General features: G+C 44.7%; 1 protein-coding gene across 1 annotated transcript in view; it reads left to right on the forward strand.

The window, feature by feature from the left end:
* Positions 1 to 15,656, forward strand: part of LOC104516055 (transcription termination factor 2-like) — a gene marked incomplete at its 5' end in the record, with an annotated part of 21,367 nt that extends 5,711 nt beyond the window's left edge. Inside the window, 17 exon segments of the mRNA XM_010160256.1 lie at positions 1 to 115; positions 346 to 503; positions 1,851 to 1,932; positions 2,243 to 2,356; positions 3,299 to 3,449; positions 4,131 to 4,236; positions 5,091 to 5,281; positions 6,162 to 6,315; positions 7,065 to 7,156; positions 8,480 to 8,562; positions 9,027 to 9,166; positions 9,916 to 10,086; positions 10,681 to 10,739; positions 11,867 to 12,020; positions 13,577 to 13,659; positions 14,633 to 14,707; positions 15,512 to 15,656. The exon segment at positions 1 to 115 is cut by the window's left edge and continues 10 nt beyond it. Of these exon segments, the coding sequence (XP_010158558.1) occupies positions 1 to 115; positions 346 to 503; positions 1,851 to 1,932; positions 2,243 to 2,356; positions 3,299 to 3,449; positions 4,131 to 4,236; positions 5,091 to 5,281; positions 6,162 to 6,315; positions 7,065 to 7,156; positions 8,480 to 8,562; positions 9,027 to 9,166; positions 9,916 to 10,086; positions 10,681 to 10,739; positions 11,867 to 12,020; positions 13,577 to 13,659; positions 14,633 to 14,707; positions 15,512 to 15,656 (2,073 nt within the window).
* Between the last annotated feature and the right edge of the window lie 1,759 nt (positions 15,657 to 17,415).

The following is a 17,415-nucleotide window of genomic DNA, read 5'->3' on the forward strand; positions in this document are numbered from 1 at the left end:
AAGTGGATAACGCCACTACCACTCCCAGATCCTACAGCAGGAACCTCTTCGGGCTCACAGCGTCACCCCACTGCTGCTTTGGGTTCCAGTGAATATTACGGCCACGGTTTTGGGAGTAAGTACAGAAAGACTTTTCTTTCATTAAAGAGAATGCTGGCGAGGACTTGTTTCTGGAAGAATCCTGAAACTTGTGGATATACATGAAGGTACCAAACCTTGTTTGTTATTATGGGCTGCATACTGTCCCCCAGGCATCTGTAGCCACTGAGATCAATCTGAGATGAAATCTGCTGGGGAAAGTTGGCGTTGTAAACATACCATGTGCATCATAGTGTATCTTTCCAGTGAATCCTGGTGTGCAGAATCTGTATGGAGGAAGAATGACAGCAGACCGAATCAAAGCTGTACACAATGCCACAAGTGAGGCCATTAATCATCTTCACAAATCTCTAGAATCCTGTCCAACAGAGCAGACAGCAGCTGAAGATCCCTCTGGACTGAAGGTGAGTTGGCAAGGATGGAGGATGTCAGCAGCCCACGGGAAAGCTGGGAGGGGACTTTTTACAAGGGCCTGTAGGGATAGGATAAGGGCTAATGGGTTTAAACTGAAAGTGGGGAGGTTTAGGTTGGGTATCAGGAAGAAGGTCTTCACAGAGAGGGTGGTGAGGCACGGGAACAGGTTGCCCAGAGAAGCTGTGGATGCCCCATCCCTGGAAGTGTTCAAGGCCAGGCTGGATGAGGCTTGGAGCAACCTGGTCTAGTGGAAGGTGTCCCTGCCCAGGGCAGGGGGTTGGAACTGGATAGTCTTTAAGGTCCCTTCCAACCCTAACCACTCTATGGTCTATGCTGACAAATGAAGTGTAACATCTGAGCAATACTCCAGAGCATCCATGTGTCCTGTCCCACTTTGAAGTACTTTGCAGTTTTCATCCTGCTGGAAGGAGATGCTGTAATTATTTCCCATCCGTGAGAATTGCTTCAGATTGCCAGTACTGATGTTCTACCCTCTTGCTATGGTGCCTTCAGAGTCTCTAGTGCTTGAAAGAAGTGGTAGTGCCTCAGACAAAGCAACCGACTCACAACCATTTGTTTGCATGTGACTGGCAGAGCAGAGGCATGTCTATAGTGAGGGCAGACTGAGAACCTTCTTACTGTTCTTTTCTCTCAGTGAGCTATAAGAAATTGTCTTCGTAAGAAGTGTTGCAGATGATGGGTTCATGGAGAGCCCAGCAGACTCCAGAGCAGTCCTTCATGACCTGCCAAAGAGCAGCTCGGAATCTGCCAGTTGGTGCAGAACCCACAGTTGAGGTTGTGTGCAAGGTGTTGGAAGGCACGCGTGCAAGATGGTGTATTGATGTATATATGTTGTGTCACTTGTCAGATCCTCTTGGGACCTTTTCAGTGCTGGAGAAGGTCATTTAATGTGATGAGATCATTTTATGATAGTATGTAGTCCCTCTTCCTGTCTTTTATGAGTCTGTAGGGGTCTTAGACTTGGTGAGAAAATGGGAAGTGTTCTCAATTCCTCTCCTTGACAGTGACGCCTCTTGTGAGCAAGGTGGGCTGGGTTGGATCTTCCAACGAGCCACCTTTACATGCTCTCAGAGCACTGTGAGGCGCTGAGTTGGTCTGTGCATAAAGCATTAGCAAGACTGATCTATGGTACTGCTGACCTGTCTGCAGCAGTCGCTGATCTGGGGTATCTCTGTCTATGTGGGAAAAGAACAGCTAGGCTGACTACTTTAGTAAGATTGCAGTAGGGCAATTCAGCTGGGTAATTTGGTACAGGAAGCAGAAGTGCCTGAACTTTGCAAGGAGTTTCCCTCAAATCCTCTGTCTTGCCCTCTCAGGTTCCACTGCTGTTGCACCAAAAACAGGCGCTCGCATGGCTACTCTGGAGAGAGAATCAGAGACCGTGTGGAGGAATCCTGGGTAAGGAACAGAACAGGAAAGTAAATTTTAGGGGACAGATTTATAGCAGCAACAGTTTGGCACATAACTTACCCAGAGGCCAAAGCCTAGTTATTTGATGGGCCTGTCGAAGGGGCTTATTTTTCTCTGCCCTTGGACTGATCACAGCTATTAACCTATTGCCAAGTCATACCCTGAAATGGGCATATGTGTATCTGTATTTCCAGGGTTCCCCAGGGCAGTTCTGTTGCAGTATTTACCTCAGTGTAGATCTGAGCTGGGTGGGGCTCATTTCCGCAGGTCACCACAACTTCTGTGTGTCTCTTTCCAGCGGATGACATGGGCCTGGGGAAGACTCTAACGATGATTGCTCTTATTCTGGCCCAGAAGCAGCTGAAGACAGAGAAAAGAAAGGAGAAGTTAGACATATGGCTGTCCAAAAACGGTACAGGATTGTTTCCATCATACAATTTGTATGTTATATGTAGCAGTGCCTTTTGAAATGCCTAAAGCATTACAGATTAATGGCCCCTAAAACAATGGGCTCCTATCTGTGCTCACTTCCCTTCTGCAGGAATATCCTACTGGGCTTAATATTGACTGCACTTTCTTGCAAGGCTTTTCTCTTGATCAGTCATTTGTTCTTCCACTGGATGTGTAGGACTTCCCAGCTGATTCCTTCATATTCTTTTGGAATTTTTATTTATTGATTAGTTTCCTGAGCCAGTTAAAGCCAATATATGCTGCTTTGAAAAAAAGTTTCATAGGTTTTTCAACATACGTAGACATAGCTTTCATACCATAAGGGTTTAAATTAGTCACTACTCACCTCCCTGTGACTGAGTTCCACACCCCTCTCCCTGATTATTTTTATCTTGTCCCTAGAGATAAGGGATGTTAGAGGTTTTAAAGATTATTTTTTCCATGTCCACAACCTGTCAGTGTCTCCATCCTCATGGAAATGGTTGAGCTCCTTTTCCCTGCCTTCCCAAGTTTACTGACTGTGTGTTTGTTTTTCCCATGTGGTTCAAAATGGTAACGTTTCAGTTTTTTAGAACATGAGAGGAATTTATTTGGTACTGTGTTCTCAGGAGAGATCAGGGTTAGTTCCTGAATTCCAACCTTTCAGCTTACCCAAAGGCAGCACACAGATATATAGCATAGCTCTGAGCGGACAGGAAGTGATGCATTAGTGTTCAAGTAGAGGTTTTTTTCCCCCCAGGAAAGTCCCCATGGATGTAATATAGAGATGTCTGCTTCACAAACTGCGCTCACAGGAAAGTGGGTCAGTCGTCTTAATTGTTGGGACTTTACAAAACTTCTGTCTTTGTAGTTACATGAAGTCAGTGTGAAGATGTTGAAACCTGTCCGCAATATTTCCCTGCAGGTTCCACTGTTATCCCTTCCTGCAGCACTTTAATCATTTGTCCTGCATCCTTGATCCATCACTGGAAGAAAGAGGTTGACAGACACGTGGGCTGTGGCAAACTGAGGGTCTATTTGTACCATGGGCCAAACAGAGATAAACATGCGGAGGTGTAAGTGCAAAACCATAAATATCATATTATAAATAAATAAACAAAAATAAACTTGGAAAAGCAAAATACTACTTAGCAAGAGGTTATATCAGAGTTGAAATTCAGTGGCTGTAGAATGATGGAAGAACCTGAAGGATGGAAATGCGGAGGATCCGGAAGGTCAGGCCGATGTCTGTGGTCGAGGTGTATGTAGCAAAAGCTTCATTTTTACCCATGCTGAGTGGTTCTCGTGCAGGCTATCGCTGTTCCTGGTAACACTCAGAGGTGTACATCTCTGAAACATCTCTTGTTTGCAGAGAGTGTCAGTGGCAGTTTCTTCCATGCTTGTGGGGTTTTTTTAGCTGTACATAAAGGTAAGAAAATTCTCTACACCACTTTAGGCCATGCTGAGCAGTATTTCTAGGTGCCAGATTCTAAGTAGTGTTCATCTCATGTGGTGTGTGTTCTGTGCCACTGGCTTTTACTGTCTTCTTGAGCTTGCTCTGTCTACTTCCAGTGTCCATAAAATGGGTACAACATGCCCTTCCTGTTTGACTGCTACAAAGCTCAGTTTTCTGTAAAACTGCACTTCAGCTCTTGTAGAACTGTGCTCTGAAACCTTGAGCATGCATTTTGTTTCTGCCTTGCAAAAGGAATTCCTCTCCTGGTCTTGCTCCTAATTATTACTTTCCTTTTATGCAGGCTCTCTGAATATGATGTTGTTGTCACAACCTACAGCATTCTCTCCAAGGAGGTTCCCACAAGCAAAGAGGAGTGGGAAGTCCCTGCTGAGGACTATGCTGTGGGGGTGAGAAACCATGTTGTTGATAAAGGATTGCCTTAAGCTTTTGTTCTGAGGTGTTACAAACCATTGCTCTTGCTTAAGGGGGACCTTCTGATACAGTGAGTAGCACATTGAATAGGTGGAGTTTTTTTCATAAGTCCCCTGTTGGGTTTGCACAATAAAAATGAAGTGATGAGAGAAAGTACCGTGAAGTGCAGAAAGAGAACAGGGAAAAACATTCACAAGAGATCCGTTGTGTAGTAATATGGAACACGCTGCTGAAATGTCTTAAGTAATTTTCAGAGAGCATTGATGCATCCTCCTTTCGAGGTGAGGCTGTGAAGGAACACTACAATCTCCTGCTGGTATCCTTCGCTGGAGCACCAACATCACTTCAAATTACTGGAGACCTGTTGTGATCTAGATCTTGCTCTTAAAACAAACAGGCCTTTGAATTTCCTGAAACTTCGAGGTGGCACCTATGCAACTGTAGAGAGATCCTGAATTTAAAAGCACAGGATCTGCCCTAACAGAATTATTAGATGTGGTCCTTTGTCCCAGCCTCGCAACATTTCGCTGAGACGGAATGTCTTTTGGAAGAAGACGCAGTAAAAATCTTAAAAGTAAGAAAACAGCAACGTATTAGAAATTGTCATCAAGAACAGACAAACGTTATATTCTTTGACTTACAAACTGACATGGAAGCTTTGGAGAGATGATTTTTGGGAGCACCTCTGACATGACAGTAGAAGCTCAGGTTACTGCTGACTAACATCAGGAAAATGCTTCTTGCTGGAAAAATGTGTTTGCTTGTGGCTCTTCAGAGAGCCTCGCAAGGTGACTGTGCTGGGTTGTAACTAGTCTGCTTTTCCTTACAGAGTGGGTCATCTCCCTGTTCCCCTCTGCTCAGGGTAGCTTGGGCTCGAGTTATATTGGACGAAGCTCACAATATTAAAAACCCAAAGGTTCAGACCTCGATAGCTGTGTGCAAACTGAGAGCCAGCGCCAGGTGGGCTGTCACCGGGACGCCAATCCAGAACAACTTACTGGACATGTACTCTCTCCTGAGGTGAGCTGCCTGCGTGTGAACGCAGGGACAGGGCTCCAGCTCCAGTGATTCTTCACTGGTGAAGTGCTGAAGTTGTTTCAAAGTCTGAGAGGATTCTAAGATGTGTGGGGTAGCGAGACTAGGTATGTTAACGCTTTAGGCACTGGATTGCAAAGGCTGTGGCTGAGGCATTGCCCAAGGCTGACCATGTGTCTGCTGTTGTGTGAAGCTAACCTGCTCTCAGAGAGGACAAAGGGGAAATTACTTCGGATCCCCTGTGGCTCCACAGTGAATATCCACAAAGCAGAGTTTAATGAACAGAAGTTTTGTGTGATAATCCCCGTTTGTGCCAGAGCAGCTGGGGAGGACCTTATTCAAGAGTGGTGTGCTACAAGGCCGCTGGAGGAAAGGGTGAAGACTCTGGCTTCTCTAAAGAAACGATAAACAGTTATGCTCTGTGCCCCTCGTTGCTGGGGGGGGGGGAAGATTATGAAGGGTATTGGAGAACCAGAGAGAACTTGCATTTAAAATTAATTTTGGATAATTGAAATTAATTTTCAATTAAGACGTACAAGAGTTTGAAATAACAAACGAAGATGCTTTCTTGACAAGTGCCTGTGCTTCTTGATGCCCTTTATTTGCTGGTGATACTTGAGACATAATGAGCAAAGAGGAAGGGATAGGTATAGAACCAGGAAGATGCTTTTGCTGTGCTAGTGATGGTAAGACTTTTTGAGTAAACCAGTTATCGGCATTACACTGTGTGTCTTCCTGCTTCTAGCATTTCCAGCTGAACTGGAAATGGTTTGGTTTGGATAGCCAGAAATTCGGTGTTGGTCATTCAAGAGTAACTGAAGAACTCTTCTTGCCTTGGTGTGAAGTCTGCTTTCTCATGCTGTAGGTTTCTACGTTGCTCTCCTTTTGATGAGTACAAGGTGTGGAAGTACCAAGTAGATAACAACACACAGAAGGGAGGAGAGAGGCTGAGTCTCTTAACTAGGAGCCTTTTATTAAGGAGAACTAAGGAGCAGCTGGATCCAACTGGCAAGCCCTTGGTAAGAACTTCACCCTCCACAACTAGACAATCATTCCATTGCTTTCCTTGCAGCAGCCAGTCAATTTTTTACATGCCCAAGTTTGTTAATGCATGAGTTTTCCTGTCTACTGCAGTCTCTTGAGCAAGAGGAGTTGAATGCCTGTGGGATGCTTTGATTGCTTATCTAGAAAACAGAAATATAAAGAAGAATTAAACCCTTCAGTTGTAAATCACATGCAGAGGAGAATGTTAAGTAATTGCAAGTAGATGCCCACTTAGTGGAAAGTTAGTCTAGGTCTCTGAGAATCAAAGCTGCTGCGTGTTAGATGGATCTGCTGTGTGCTGGGGCATTGGCTTTCTGCTTTACTCTTTACAAATAGTCCATTAAACTGAGTATTAGATCACTGGTGTGTCTGTAAGCTGTTAAGAGGCATAGTTTTGGTGTACTGTCTGATTCTGAATGGGGAACTTGGAAGCTACTTTTACAATGCAATAAATGAGTCCCTCAGTGGTAGCTATGTGGAGCCTTTTGTTGTCGGATGATTTGGAACAAAGATTAGCATCTTGAGTGTTAACCAGGCTACTTGGAGTTCTGTGGATATCTACACTGTGTCATAATTTCATTAATACGCATAACTTTAATGAAGAGAAAAAAAAGCTGTCTTCTGAAACTTAGAATACTGTGTTAAATCTTGGAACACTGGTGTTTGTGATGCTGTGTGAGGTTTTTGCACTATATACATCCGATCCTGTGTACTTTTGCTTCAGGTATCTCTGCCCCAGCGTAGCACACAGTTGCATCAGTTAAAACTTTCAGCAGACGAGCAGTCCGTGTACAACGTGCTCTTCGCAAGATCCAGGTATGAAGGTGGGAAGAGACGGGGTATTGTGTGGTTTTGTTTCTTACTGGTGTGAAAAATCAGAAAGAGAAGTCTGCTTAAGATAAGAGCTTTAGGACAAATTCCTGTTAACTTTTTACCTTTCTGACTACCTGTCATGGTTGAACCCCAGTCAGCAACTAAACACCCCACAGCCGCTCGCTCACTCTCCCCCAGTGGGATGGGGAAGAGAATTGGAAGGGGCCACACTCCTGTTGAGATTAAGACAGTTTAGTAGGTAAAGCAAAAGCCATGTGTGCAAGCCAAGCAAAACACAGAATTCAATCATGACTTCCCATGGCAGGCAGGTGTTCAGCCATCTCCGGGAAAGCAGGGCTCCGTCATGCATAACGGTGACTTGAAAACACCATCACTCCAAACGTCCCCCCTTTCCTCCTCCTTCCCCCAGCTGTATATGCTGAGCATGATGCCATACGGTATGGGGTACCCCTTTGGTCAGTTGGGGTCAGCTGTCCCGGCTGTGTCCACCCCCAGCTTCTTGTGCAAAAGGCCTTGACTCTGTGCAGGCACTGCTCAGCAACAGCTGCAACATCCCTGTGTTATCAACACTGTTTGCAGCACAAATGCAAAGCACAGCCCCATACCAGCTACTGTGAAGAAAATTAACTCTATCCCAGCCAAAACCAGCACACTGCCTGTCAAGCATGTTTGAAAACATATTGCTTGTTCTGGTAATAGCTGAAACTGATACCTTTTTTTTTTTCCTCCCATATGTTCATGCCTTGTATGAGCTTTGTATTCTAGCCTTTCACTTAATCTCATTGATGTTAGGACTCAGAAGACTTAGAATTGCAACAGTTAGTTCTTAAATAATGATTGATGTGCCAGCACTGTAAAGGATAGAATTTCTTTTCTTTGCGCTGTGATATTTATACAATCAGGAATTATGCTGGCCCCTCCAGATGGCTGTAATGCAAGCCAGCATCATTTTCTGTTCTGGAGTCTCTTTTGACAGTGCTGCTGTAAAGAGCCTTCCTTTCTTTCAAATACACATTTAAAGATGTCCTTCTGTTATGAAGAATGTTTTTCATTGGGTCCTGGCTGCTATTATACTCAAGGTATTCCAACAGGCAGACTTGCTTCCTCTTGTTTTTTCCAAAATGGATTTTGGTTTTGATCATATTCAAGTGAAACAAAACTGTATGTGTTTTGGGATCATTTTGTGACTAAATGATAACAAAACCTTCCTTACCTTAATGTGTTATCAGCTTGCTTGTTAAGCTCCTGTCTCTCTTACCTTTTTTCCCTACTGTAAATCCCACAGTCTTTGTCTTGCTTCTCCAGATCAACACTACAGTCCTACCTAAAGAGACAAGAGCAGAAAAATGAAGGCAGAGAGTATGCTGGTGGTAACCCATTTGAGAAAGGTTTGAGCACACCCTCCCTGAAAACATTCGCAGAAGTGACTCTTAAGTGCACAATTAAGGAGGGGAAACAGACCTGGCCCGATGGGGTCAGGACTTAAAAATTATTTGGAAAGCGTTGTGCTGCTCCTCTGATGTAACGAAGAACCCTACCGTAGTATTCCAAAGCCTGTTCTCGCTGTTGTAGCTCTGGGCAAATCTCTTAACTTCCCAGGGTCTAAAATTGTCTTCTGAAATCAAGGTCTGATTGCTCAGAGACAAGATGTCAGTGTTAGTACACGGTATGTGGTACTGTGAGCTGTGGTTTGGGGTTGTTATTTTCTTTGTAAGTGGGGTTTGATGAGTTCCTATGGTAAATCAGATATTTGCTTGCCTGTTGGTTTTTGTTTCTTATTGCTGGAGGTGGCTGGGCAGTACTTGAAAATGCCTCCAAGAGCTCCTGATGTTTTGTCTTCCTTCCTTGGCAGTTGCACAGGAGTTTGGGGTCAGTCAAAAGGAGTTTCTAGCAGGCTCCCAAAGTGCCTCCCAGGTCTCAAGTACTGTCCACGTCTTGTCCATGCTGTTAAGGCTCCGTCAGTGCTGCTGCCATCTCTCCTTACTGAAAGTGGTAATTGTATTGTAGTGGTGTTTTTTTGAGTGTTTGTGATAAACTGTCAGACTTTAACACCCTTGCACCTCTTATCTAGGGGTGTATGAACTGAGCTGTCTCTCGGACTGTGTTTTACAGCCTCAGAGGTTTTAGATGAGCATACTTCCTACTGAAGAGCTCCCCAGCATGACCTGTGTGGGCAGCTGTGTCTCTGGAAATACCTTTATTCAGATTTAAAAAAAAAAAAAAAAGAGTTTTAATGGCAAAGAAAAAGTCCTGATCATAACTTATTCTTGAAAAGTGCACAAGTCCACAAGAGTAGCTTGTTTCAAAGGCTTGTGTTGGAGAGCTCTGTGTGTTCTTGACGGAAGTTGCCTTGCGTGAAGTAGACTAATATTTCAGAAGTTCTTTGCTCTGTCCTTACAAAGTAGAATAAGTCCACATACTAAAGGAACATGCAAGGATTTATCATCTAACATCTTTAATCCTGCAATTGTTAAATGCTGTGCGAGGGAGAATCTGAGGAGACTGGACCACTGGAAATGGCTAAGCCCACAAGCTTTCCCTGTGTTGCCCCTTCTTGGGGCAGAATAAGGGGCCAAAGGGACTGTTGGTCTGACCCAGCAGTGTTTCTTAATCCTTCTGTCTTCATATTGCATGGCTTCCTTCAAACCCACTGTCCTCAGCAGACACTGGGCAGACTGTGAATCGGTACTGAATTTGATCTCAAGCTTGACTGTGATCCCTTATTATATTCTTTCCCACAGGCTCTGGACCAAGCTAACTTGAACAGTGAAGGCCTTACCCTCTCCATCGAGGAACAACTTAGTGCTCTGACCCTGTCTGAGCTCCAGACTCCTGATTCCAAGTCAACAGTCTACCTTAACGGCACAGCTTTTAAAACGGAGATCTTTGACACCACCAGGGAGAGCACCAAGGTATTCTGGTTGTGCCTTTCTTACCTTCTTTGAAAAGCCTGGATTTCAGCACTTGGCCTTTTAAATTATTAATGAATTGTCACACCTCGGTAACGGCAGATCAGGCCAAGTTGGCAATTTAGATGAAATCAGGTGAGTAGATTGACAGTCCGCTGAACCTCCTGGAAAGGCTCAGAATGACCAAGTGTTGATGGCTACTTCCAGTAAAGCTGTGAGAACCTGACTGGCCTGGAAATCTTTCAGGGAAGATCTTGAGCACTGGATTCACGGAAGTTTAGAAAAGCACACGTGTGAGAGCGTGGTGCTTGTAAAGAGCTAGGAAAAAATGGGATGGCAGCAAGAGGAGAGGTGGCATAACTTGGCTTCTCACAGGAAGGTTGAAATTCATAGAACATGCTTGTATGATTTCATTTCTTAACTCTGTTTTCCATGGTGGTTTTAGTAATGACTATTAAAATATCTTGGAAGTCTGAGCACGGAAGAAATTCCAGTTGAACAGTTATTTTGATCACTTCCTGTTTTAATGAAGAATAGCCAAGCATATGATGTTATGACAGCAAGCAGACTAACTACTTTTTTTTTTTTCCCCTGCAGATAGCTCACCTCTTGTCTGAACTGAAAACTATTCAGAGTCACTCAGAGTTGCAGAAAAGGTTAGTAAATGTGTGCTTTTTCTTTAGTGATTGAGAAGCATGTCTCTTGACAGCAGCAAAAATAGTTTAAAATAGTTGAATACAAAACTTCTGATGTGGTAAAACAGTGGCAGTATGCAGTAGAAAGGGGATTTTCAGGGGGGAAAAAAATAATCCAAGACAAAAGAGGGTAGTTTAAAATGAAGGTAAGAGTATACATAAGGGGAATGTGTGAGGAATCTCAGGCCTTGGGGCCCAGGAGGACTACTCTTTTCTCCAAGCCAGAACTGTGATTAAGTTGGTAGTGCTGAGAAATGTTTGCCCTCAGCTCTGCAACCCACCTCACCACCCAGAAAAAGTGGGGGCATGAAGTAGTGGTTAAAACTGACCCTCTTTGAGGTAAAGGAATTCATCGATCAGGGGACTTAAATGTTGCTGAGGTTCCGCAGCTCTCGCCAAGTTCTGCCTTTGCTCCGCAGCAGGCTGCAGTGTTACAGAGGTTTCTGCTTGGTTTTGCTGACCAGTGTAGAATGCACCTACAGGTGTGTGGCTGCGGAGTAGTTACACCTGTGTTGTTAGGTTGGGGGTGGGTGGGAAGGGCAGCTCCTGTTCTTGGGCAATTCCCAAGTTGCACCATATGTAGAAAGCTTTTTCCCAAAGTCTTTTTGGAAAAACAAACAAACAAAAAACCCATTGCTGCCATAAGAATGGGAACACCACTGTTCCTTTTTTTCCCTACTAAAAAGCTATCAAACAAATTATTGCCTCCCAGGATGTTTAATGCAAAAGGTGTGGGGCATGAGAGGCCATGGGGAATCCAAGTTCCCTGTTGCTACTGATTCCTTTTGCAGAGAAAGCTCAGAATTGTGATTGGTAGGTGGCAATGTAAAATCCAAAACCAGGTGAAAGTTACAGATGATTTAAATTGTCTGAAGTTTATTGGGTACTGACCTTCCACAGCAGGTTCTACCACTATACCTACAGCTGAACCTGTTTCTGAATCGGGAAGGGACTTGGCTCCAGTTTGCACTGGGGAAGAGTGCCTGAACCACTGTCAGCTCTTGGGTGAGACGCTGCAGTAACTCAACTGTTCACAGCACACCCAGAACTTGTTCTGAACTCCCTTTTCTCTCTCTCTCTCTCCCCAGTGTTGTTGTCTCTCAGTGGACGAGTATGCTGAAAGTTGTGGCTGTGCACCTCCAGCGCCTAGGACTGAAGTATGCAACGGTGGATGGCTCTGTCAATCCTAAACAGAGAATGGATGTGGTAGAAGAGTTCAATAACAATCCCAAAGGGCCGCGGGTATGCAGGCAGGGCAGGGAAACAGTTACTAGCGCTGCTGAGCACAGCTGTAATTGTTGACTGCATGATTCCATTCACTGGACACCACTTTCCTTTGGACCTCTAGGTGCCAAGATCAGTGGGGAGAGAGGTAGCTGTAAAAACAGATGTGCATCTTGTAATGGGCAGGAGCAGCTGCTAAAAAGCTCCTTTTGCTGTTAACCATCTGACTCCTAAGCTACTTCAAAGGTTGTCCAAATCTTTGGTGTGTTCAAAGACGTTTTTGCCACAGGGAGTAACGTAGAAGATGTGGGGCCAATTAGCTCTACTCAGAGCAGGTTGATTGTTTCCAGCTCATGCTTCTGCCCTGGAAAATATTTCTTTCTGTGTATCACCCACTTGCCAAGGAGCCTGTAAGACTTGCTGTTTTCCAACACAACAGATACTTTTTTGCCAGACTAATCTTTTTGAGAAGAGAGGGTGGCAGTTGAACCTGTGAATGAAGGTAAAATGAACAAGAGCATATCTTACCCCTGTATAAAGACAGGAAGATTGGGACTGGGGCGAGAGAAGTCATAGTCTTGCACACATCCAAAACAAGGCGACCTCATGTGGCTTCTTTCATTTTTGAGTTGTTGGGGTTTGGAGGGAGGATGTGGGTGGGGTGTTTAAACACTGGTGAACTACCATGTGGTGGCTCTTCTTGACAATAGCTTCTAGTCTGAAGTTTTGGGCCAGGGAAGGAAGCTTGCCAGGTGACTAAAAACGTCTGAATCCAAATGAATTGTTCATAGTGATTACACTTTCATCTGGATGCTGACGTTCCTGTGATTGAGGTAGGACAGGCCATCTCCTCTGAGGACAGATCTGAGACTGGGAGGGGAGAATGTGGTGCATTGGCTTGTTTTTCTTTGCTGGATTTCTTGAGCAAGCTGCTATCTACAAAATAGGTATTTATCCTTCGAGCTTTGAACTTAAAGGAAGTTTTCTGCCAGCTGTATGAATAGCTGACCCTTTAAACAAGATCAGGGTTTTAAAGTACCATACCATGAAAAATAGAGTAATAAATACTTATAGTGTCTGTGTCCTTAACTGAGTTCTCTTCCTGCTGTACAAGAAATCTTCTCTAAATCGACCATCTGCTGTATCGCTGTTCCTCCCCAACTACTCATCCTTTTCTAAACGCTAGCTGTGTGGAAACAAAGCAAAAGGAGTGCCAGGCCATTTCAGCCCTGTTGCCTGTGTTTAAGTAACTACCGTTAATTCAGAGTCTGTGCTGTTTGGTCCCACTGTTGGCAACAGGCTGTCATCAGAGAGGCTGGTCAGTTTGGTGGGACACAGAGAGTCTGAGCTTTTCAGTCCTTTCTCTAATCTGTAAAAATGCATTGGGGTAGCAGCTGTAAATTCCATGTCCCAGCTTCTGTCCCTCATCAGGTAACATCTGGCAAGTTCCCAGATACATAATAAATATACACATGATATAAATATGATAAACAGATCTTTTGGTTCAAATTAATGTGTGAAATTGATTTTCTGGAAACAGGCCCCTTAACTGAACTCCCTTTCTGCCTTTGAAGGTGATGCTGGTCTCATTGCTGGCTGGAGGCATTGGCCTGAACTTGACTGGAGGAAACCACCTCTTTCTTCTTGACATGCACTGGTAAAGAGAAGTGAAAGTTCCATCTCGGAGGATACGTGTAGGGCATGGCTGCTTGCGTTCTCACCACGGGTATTGTGATGTCTGATATGACCGGGTTAGGAGGGAAGCGTTTAGGGCTAGTGATGGGTTGTGGAAAAGTGTTTGTACTACAGCCTCTTCCAAGACACTCTGATATGTCAATGCAGTGCTCAGCACCACAGAATAGGGTTCTGTAGGGGTGAAAAACTAGTGGAGGATAACAGCAATCCAACGAAGGAAGTATGCAGTCTGTATCATAAAAGGATAGTGGCGACTTGGCAGTCCCTGACTTAATTGTGTACAGTAATGCATACAGGGAATCAGCCTTGAGACTAATCAATTAGTGCACCTTGGGGTTTTACAGGGCTATGGAAATAGCACATATGAGCTCCTGCTATTTATGTTGTCTGTCGTCAAAGGCAGAATCACCTTTTGTTTTTTAAACTAGATGTTGCTCATGGGAAGGTATAAAGCAAACTGGTGTGCTTCAATACGCAACCAGCTGCTAAGCAGCAGCAGTAAGGAGACGTTTCTACAATATGGAAGTTATGCCAGCGGGTATTCCCTGTAACCGTGCGTCAAACGGAACCATTCCTTATGGAAATGTTCTTGGAATGTAAATGGAGTTTGGCTTCCTGCTGCATTTTCCTCACCAGCTACTCGGCTTTCTCTGAGTACTAACTACTGGCCAGAAATACGGGGCTACATGGAACAGTGGGCCAATCCAAGCTGACTGTGGAGTTGTAGCGTGCTTCTGCCAAGGGCGAAGGGAAATGCAGCCAGGGTGACCATTGGCAATCAAGCTGGTAAACCTAGGGTAACCTGGGAGCTGTTTTAGCTCCACAGAGGGAGAAAGCAGTGTGTTCTGTAGGCAGGCAAATGAGGCGAGCACAGAGGTGTCGATGTTTTAATTATTCCCGATAAGCCCTTAAGCTATTGTTGTTTTACCTCGCAGGAATCCTGCTCTTGAGGACCAGGCATGTGACCGCATCTACCGAGTGGGGCAGCAGAAGGACGTTGTGATACACAGGTCAGGGTTTGCCTTAGCAATAGATGGGGCTGTCGCTGCTCATGTACTCTCTGGCTTTAGGTAGCGAGACCAGGCCTTGGTTTGAGGCTTGTTTCTTTACTTGAAGGTAGGCACAATGTCTGATGGTGGGACTGGGGTTTGGGCACGAAGATAGAGACCACATGAAAATGTTTCTGTGTGCCATTGCCCTGCGTGTCACGGTCCTGATAGCTAGCAGCAGTTTATTGGTTTTCAACCTGTGGTTTAGTGGGAAGGTCCTGTGCAACCCTGACAACTCAGGAACCAAACCATTTCTCTTCTTCTCTTACTGAGTGGAGATTTTTCACCATGCTCCGTAGGCCTGGACCTTTCCAATATCACTAACGTTAAACATACAGAGCACTTCCACGAGGCAGCAAAGCTGGCTCTTAGGAAAAGTACCTGTAAGTACTAAAAGGCTAGCTTAGTTCATGTAAATGCACAGCGAACTCACAGAAACTGCAGTCTGAAATAGTATTTTGTGTACGATGCTTTTAGTCTAGTGAGTCTTATCAAACAATCGTTACAGGGTTTTGTCACAGAATTACTGTTGTGTCAGACGACTAAAAATGAGGCCTAAAGTGCATCAGACTCTGATTTGAAATGCTGTAGTATCTGGGTAAGAGCACAGCAGTTTTCTGTGCACACATACCATATCGGTCACAAAACAGGCTGTTAATTTTTAAGTGAGACAAGTCTTTGAACGTTCACTGGGGAGCGCTGACCGAACACTGACACTTTTTCCTAGCAGATGAGATGATGTGGCTTTTTTTTTTTTTTTTTAAGGTTTGTCTGTGAAGGAACGGTAGAAGAAAATATCATACAGCTCCAGAGGAGGAAGAAAGTTCTCGCCCAGCAGGTGCTGTCAGGCAAAGGGGAGTCCTTCACTAAGCTCACTCTGGCTGACCTCAAAGTCCTCTTTGGCATCTAGTTATTCTTCACGATACGTAACAGAAGGTCATTTTTATACCTGCAAGTAGCTGTGTTGACTTCAGCAAAGGACTGCTCTTTTAAGGCGGTCATTTCTTTTGAACAAATAACTACATCTGTTAACTGTTCCCAGAAGAGAAGTTATCAACATCTGGAATTTGTTTTAATACTAAGATTGGATTGTGTATCCAAAGCTTAATAAAGTTAAATTAAGCTGTTGTTTTAAAACACTTTTTTGAGTAAGTATTAAAGTCAAACGTTTGCTTGTTTCTTGGTTTCCTACGTGTGCTTTTTTAGTTAGAAAACTTTCTTTCCTCTTCAGGACAGGAGAAGCACAGGCAGAAGTGAAGTAAGAGCAAGAGAGAGAAGCGTGAGGTAGGAAAGTTCAGAGGTTGGGTGAGCATGAAGGAAGCAAAAAAAAAAAAACTTTTGAGCACAGTGTTACAAGGGGACTGTAAATTCTAGAATGTGTAAGTAGCAAAATTAAGGAAGCACTTAAGGAACAAAAGGGATAATAAAGTGTTCCTCTGGGAGGACTTTTTGTATTTAAGTGAAGAAGCATTTTTCTACCCTGATCAAAATATTTATTCGAGTAGGGAAGTAGGTTTCTGTTATGTTCCTATGAAACAGAACCTGAATTCCTGGTTGTTGTGTGGTTTTGGGGTGTTTTTTTTAATTTGGTTGGGTTTTGTTTTGTTTTTCTTCTGAGCATTAAGGTTCTGAGTGTAAGGTTTCCTTGGTGCAAACCTTTTAATGTCTAGACTTTTCTTCCTTAGAAGACGCTCCCATTTTTTAATAGCAGACGAGTTGTGAGTCCTTGATCGGTTTGCACTCTCTCTCCCATCAGAAGTGGTGTGTGCAGGTGAGCGAAGCTTCTAGGCAAATATTTGTTAGTGGTAGTGCATCTTCCCTGCTTCCATCTCCCTCCACCGTGTCCCTGGCCATATCCACTGCATACTCTGGTTTTCTATGGAAAACCACTGTTTCTCTGGGGTTTGGCAAGTTCCCCTAAACGAGGGCCTTTGAAGAATTTATATTTAATGCTGAGTGGTAGAGCACGACAAGCTGGAGTGCTGATCAGAACCCATGTGTTGGTTCCTGCACGGTTATTCCCCACGGAAGAGGACAATGGCATTTGGACGAGTGGTTCCTGTTAGTACGTACCTGCCCTGAGGTGATGCGCAAGTGAAGCTGTGGGCTAGGGGACACAAAACCAGTCCTCTCTGGTTTTTTGTGTGTGTATGGCCACACATTCAAGCCCGGTGGAAGTGCCTTGAGCAGCTCTCAGAACCGAGGGGGCTGTGCAGCCTAGGCAACTTAACCATCATCCCGGTTTGGGGCCAGGGAAGGAAGCTTGCCAGGTGACTGAAAACACTGCTCCTTTGCCTTCCTGTGCTGGTGTTCTGGAAAACAGATCAGAAAAACTGTTCTCTTCCACAAAACGGGAAGCCATGGAGTAACTTCCCAACATCGCATTGGTCTGCATGTTTATGTGGGCAGAACTTGGGTTGTAGGTCCTCGCCTGGAGTTCATGTGCACTCTGGTCTGAGCTCCCCTCCCTTTCCTTGGGACTACCGTTAGCCTAGGAGGCTTCCCGCCTGCAGGTGCGTTACTACACGCCGTCTAAATTCCGCGCGGCATCCCTTCGTGCCGGGGCTGGCTGTAGCTGCGCTCCAGCTGCGGGGTGGGCCGGCCGGGCGGCAGAGCCGAATCGGGCCGGCTGGTAATGGCACCCAGCGGTCAGGATGGCCGAGCGGTCT

Source organism: Eurypyga helias, unplaced genomic scaffold (assembly GCF_000690775.1).
Source record: "Eurypyga helias isolate BGI_N326 unplaced genomic scaffold, ASM69077v1 scaffold13041, whole genome shotgun sequence".
Taxonomy (NCBI): Eukaryota; Metazoa; Chordata; class Aves; order Eurypygiformes; family Eurypygidae; genus Eurypyga; species Eurypyga helias.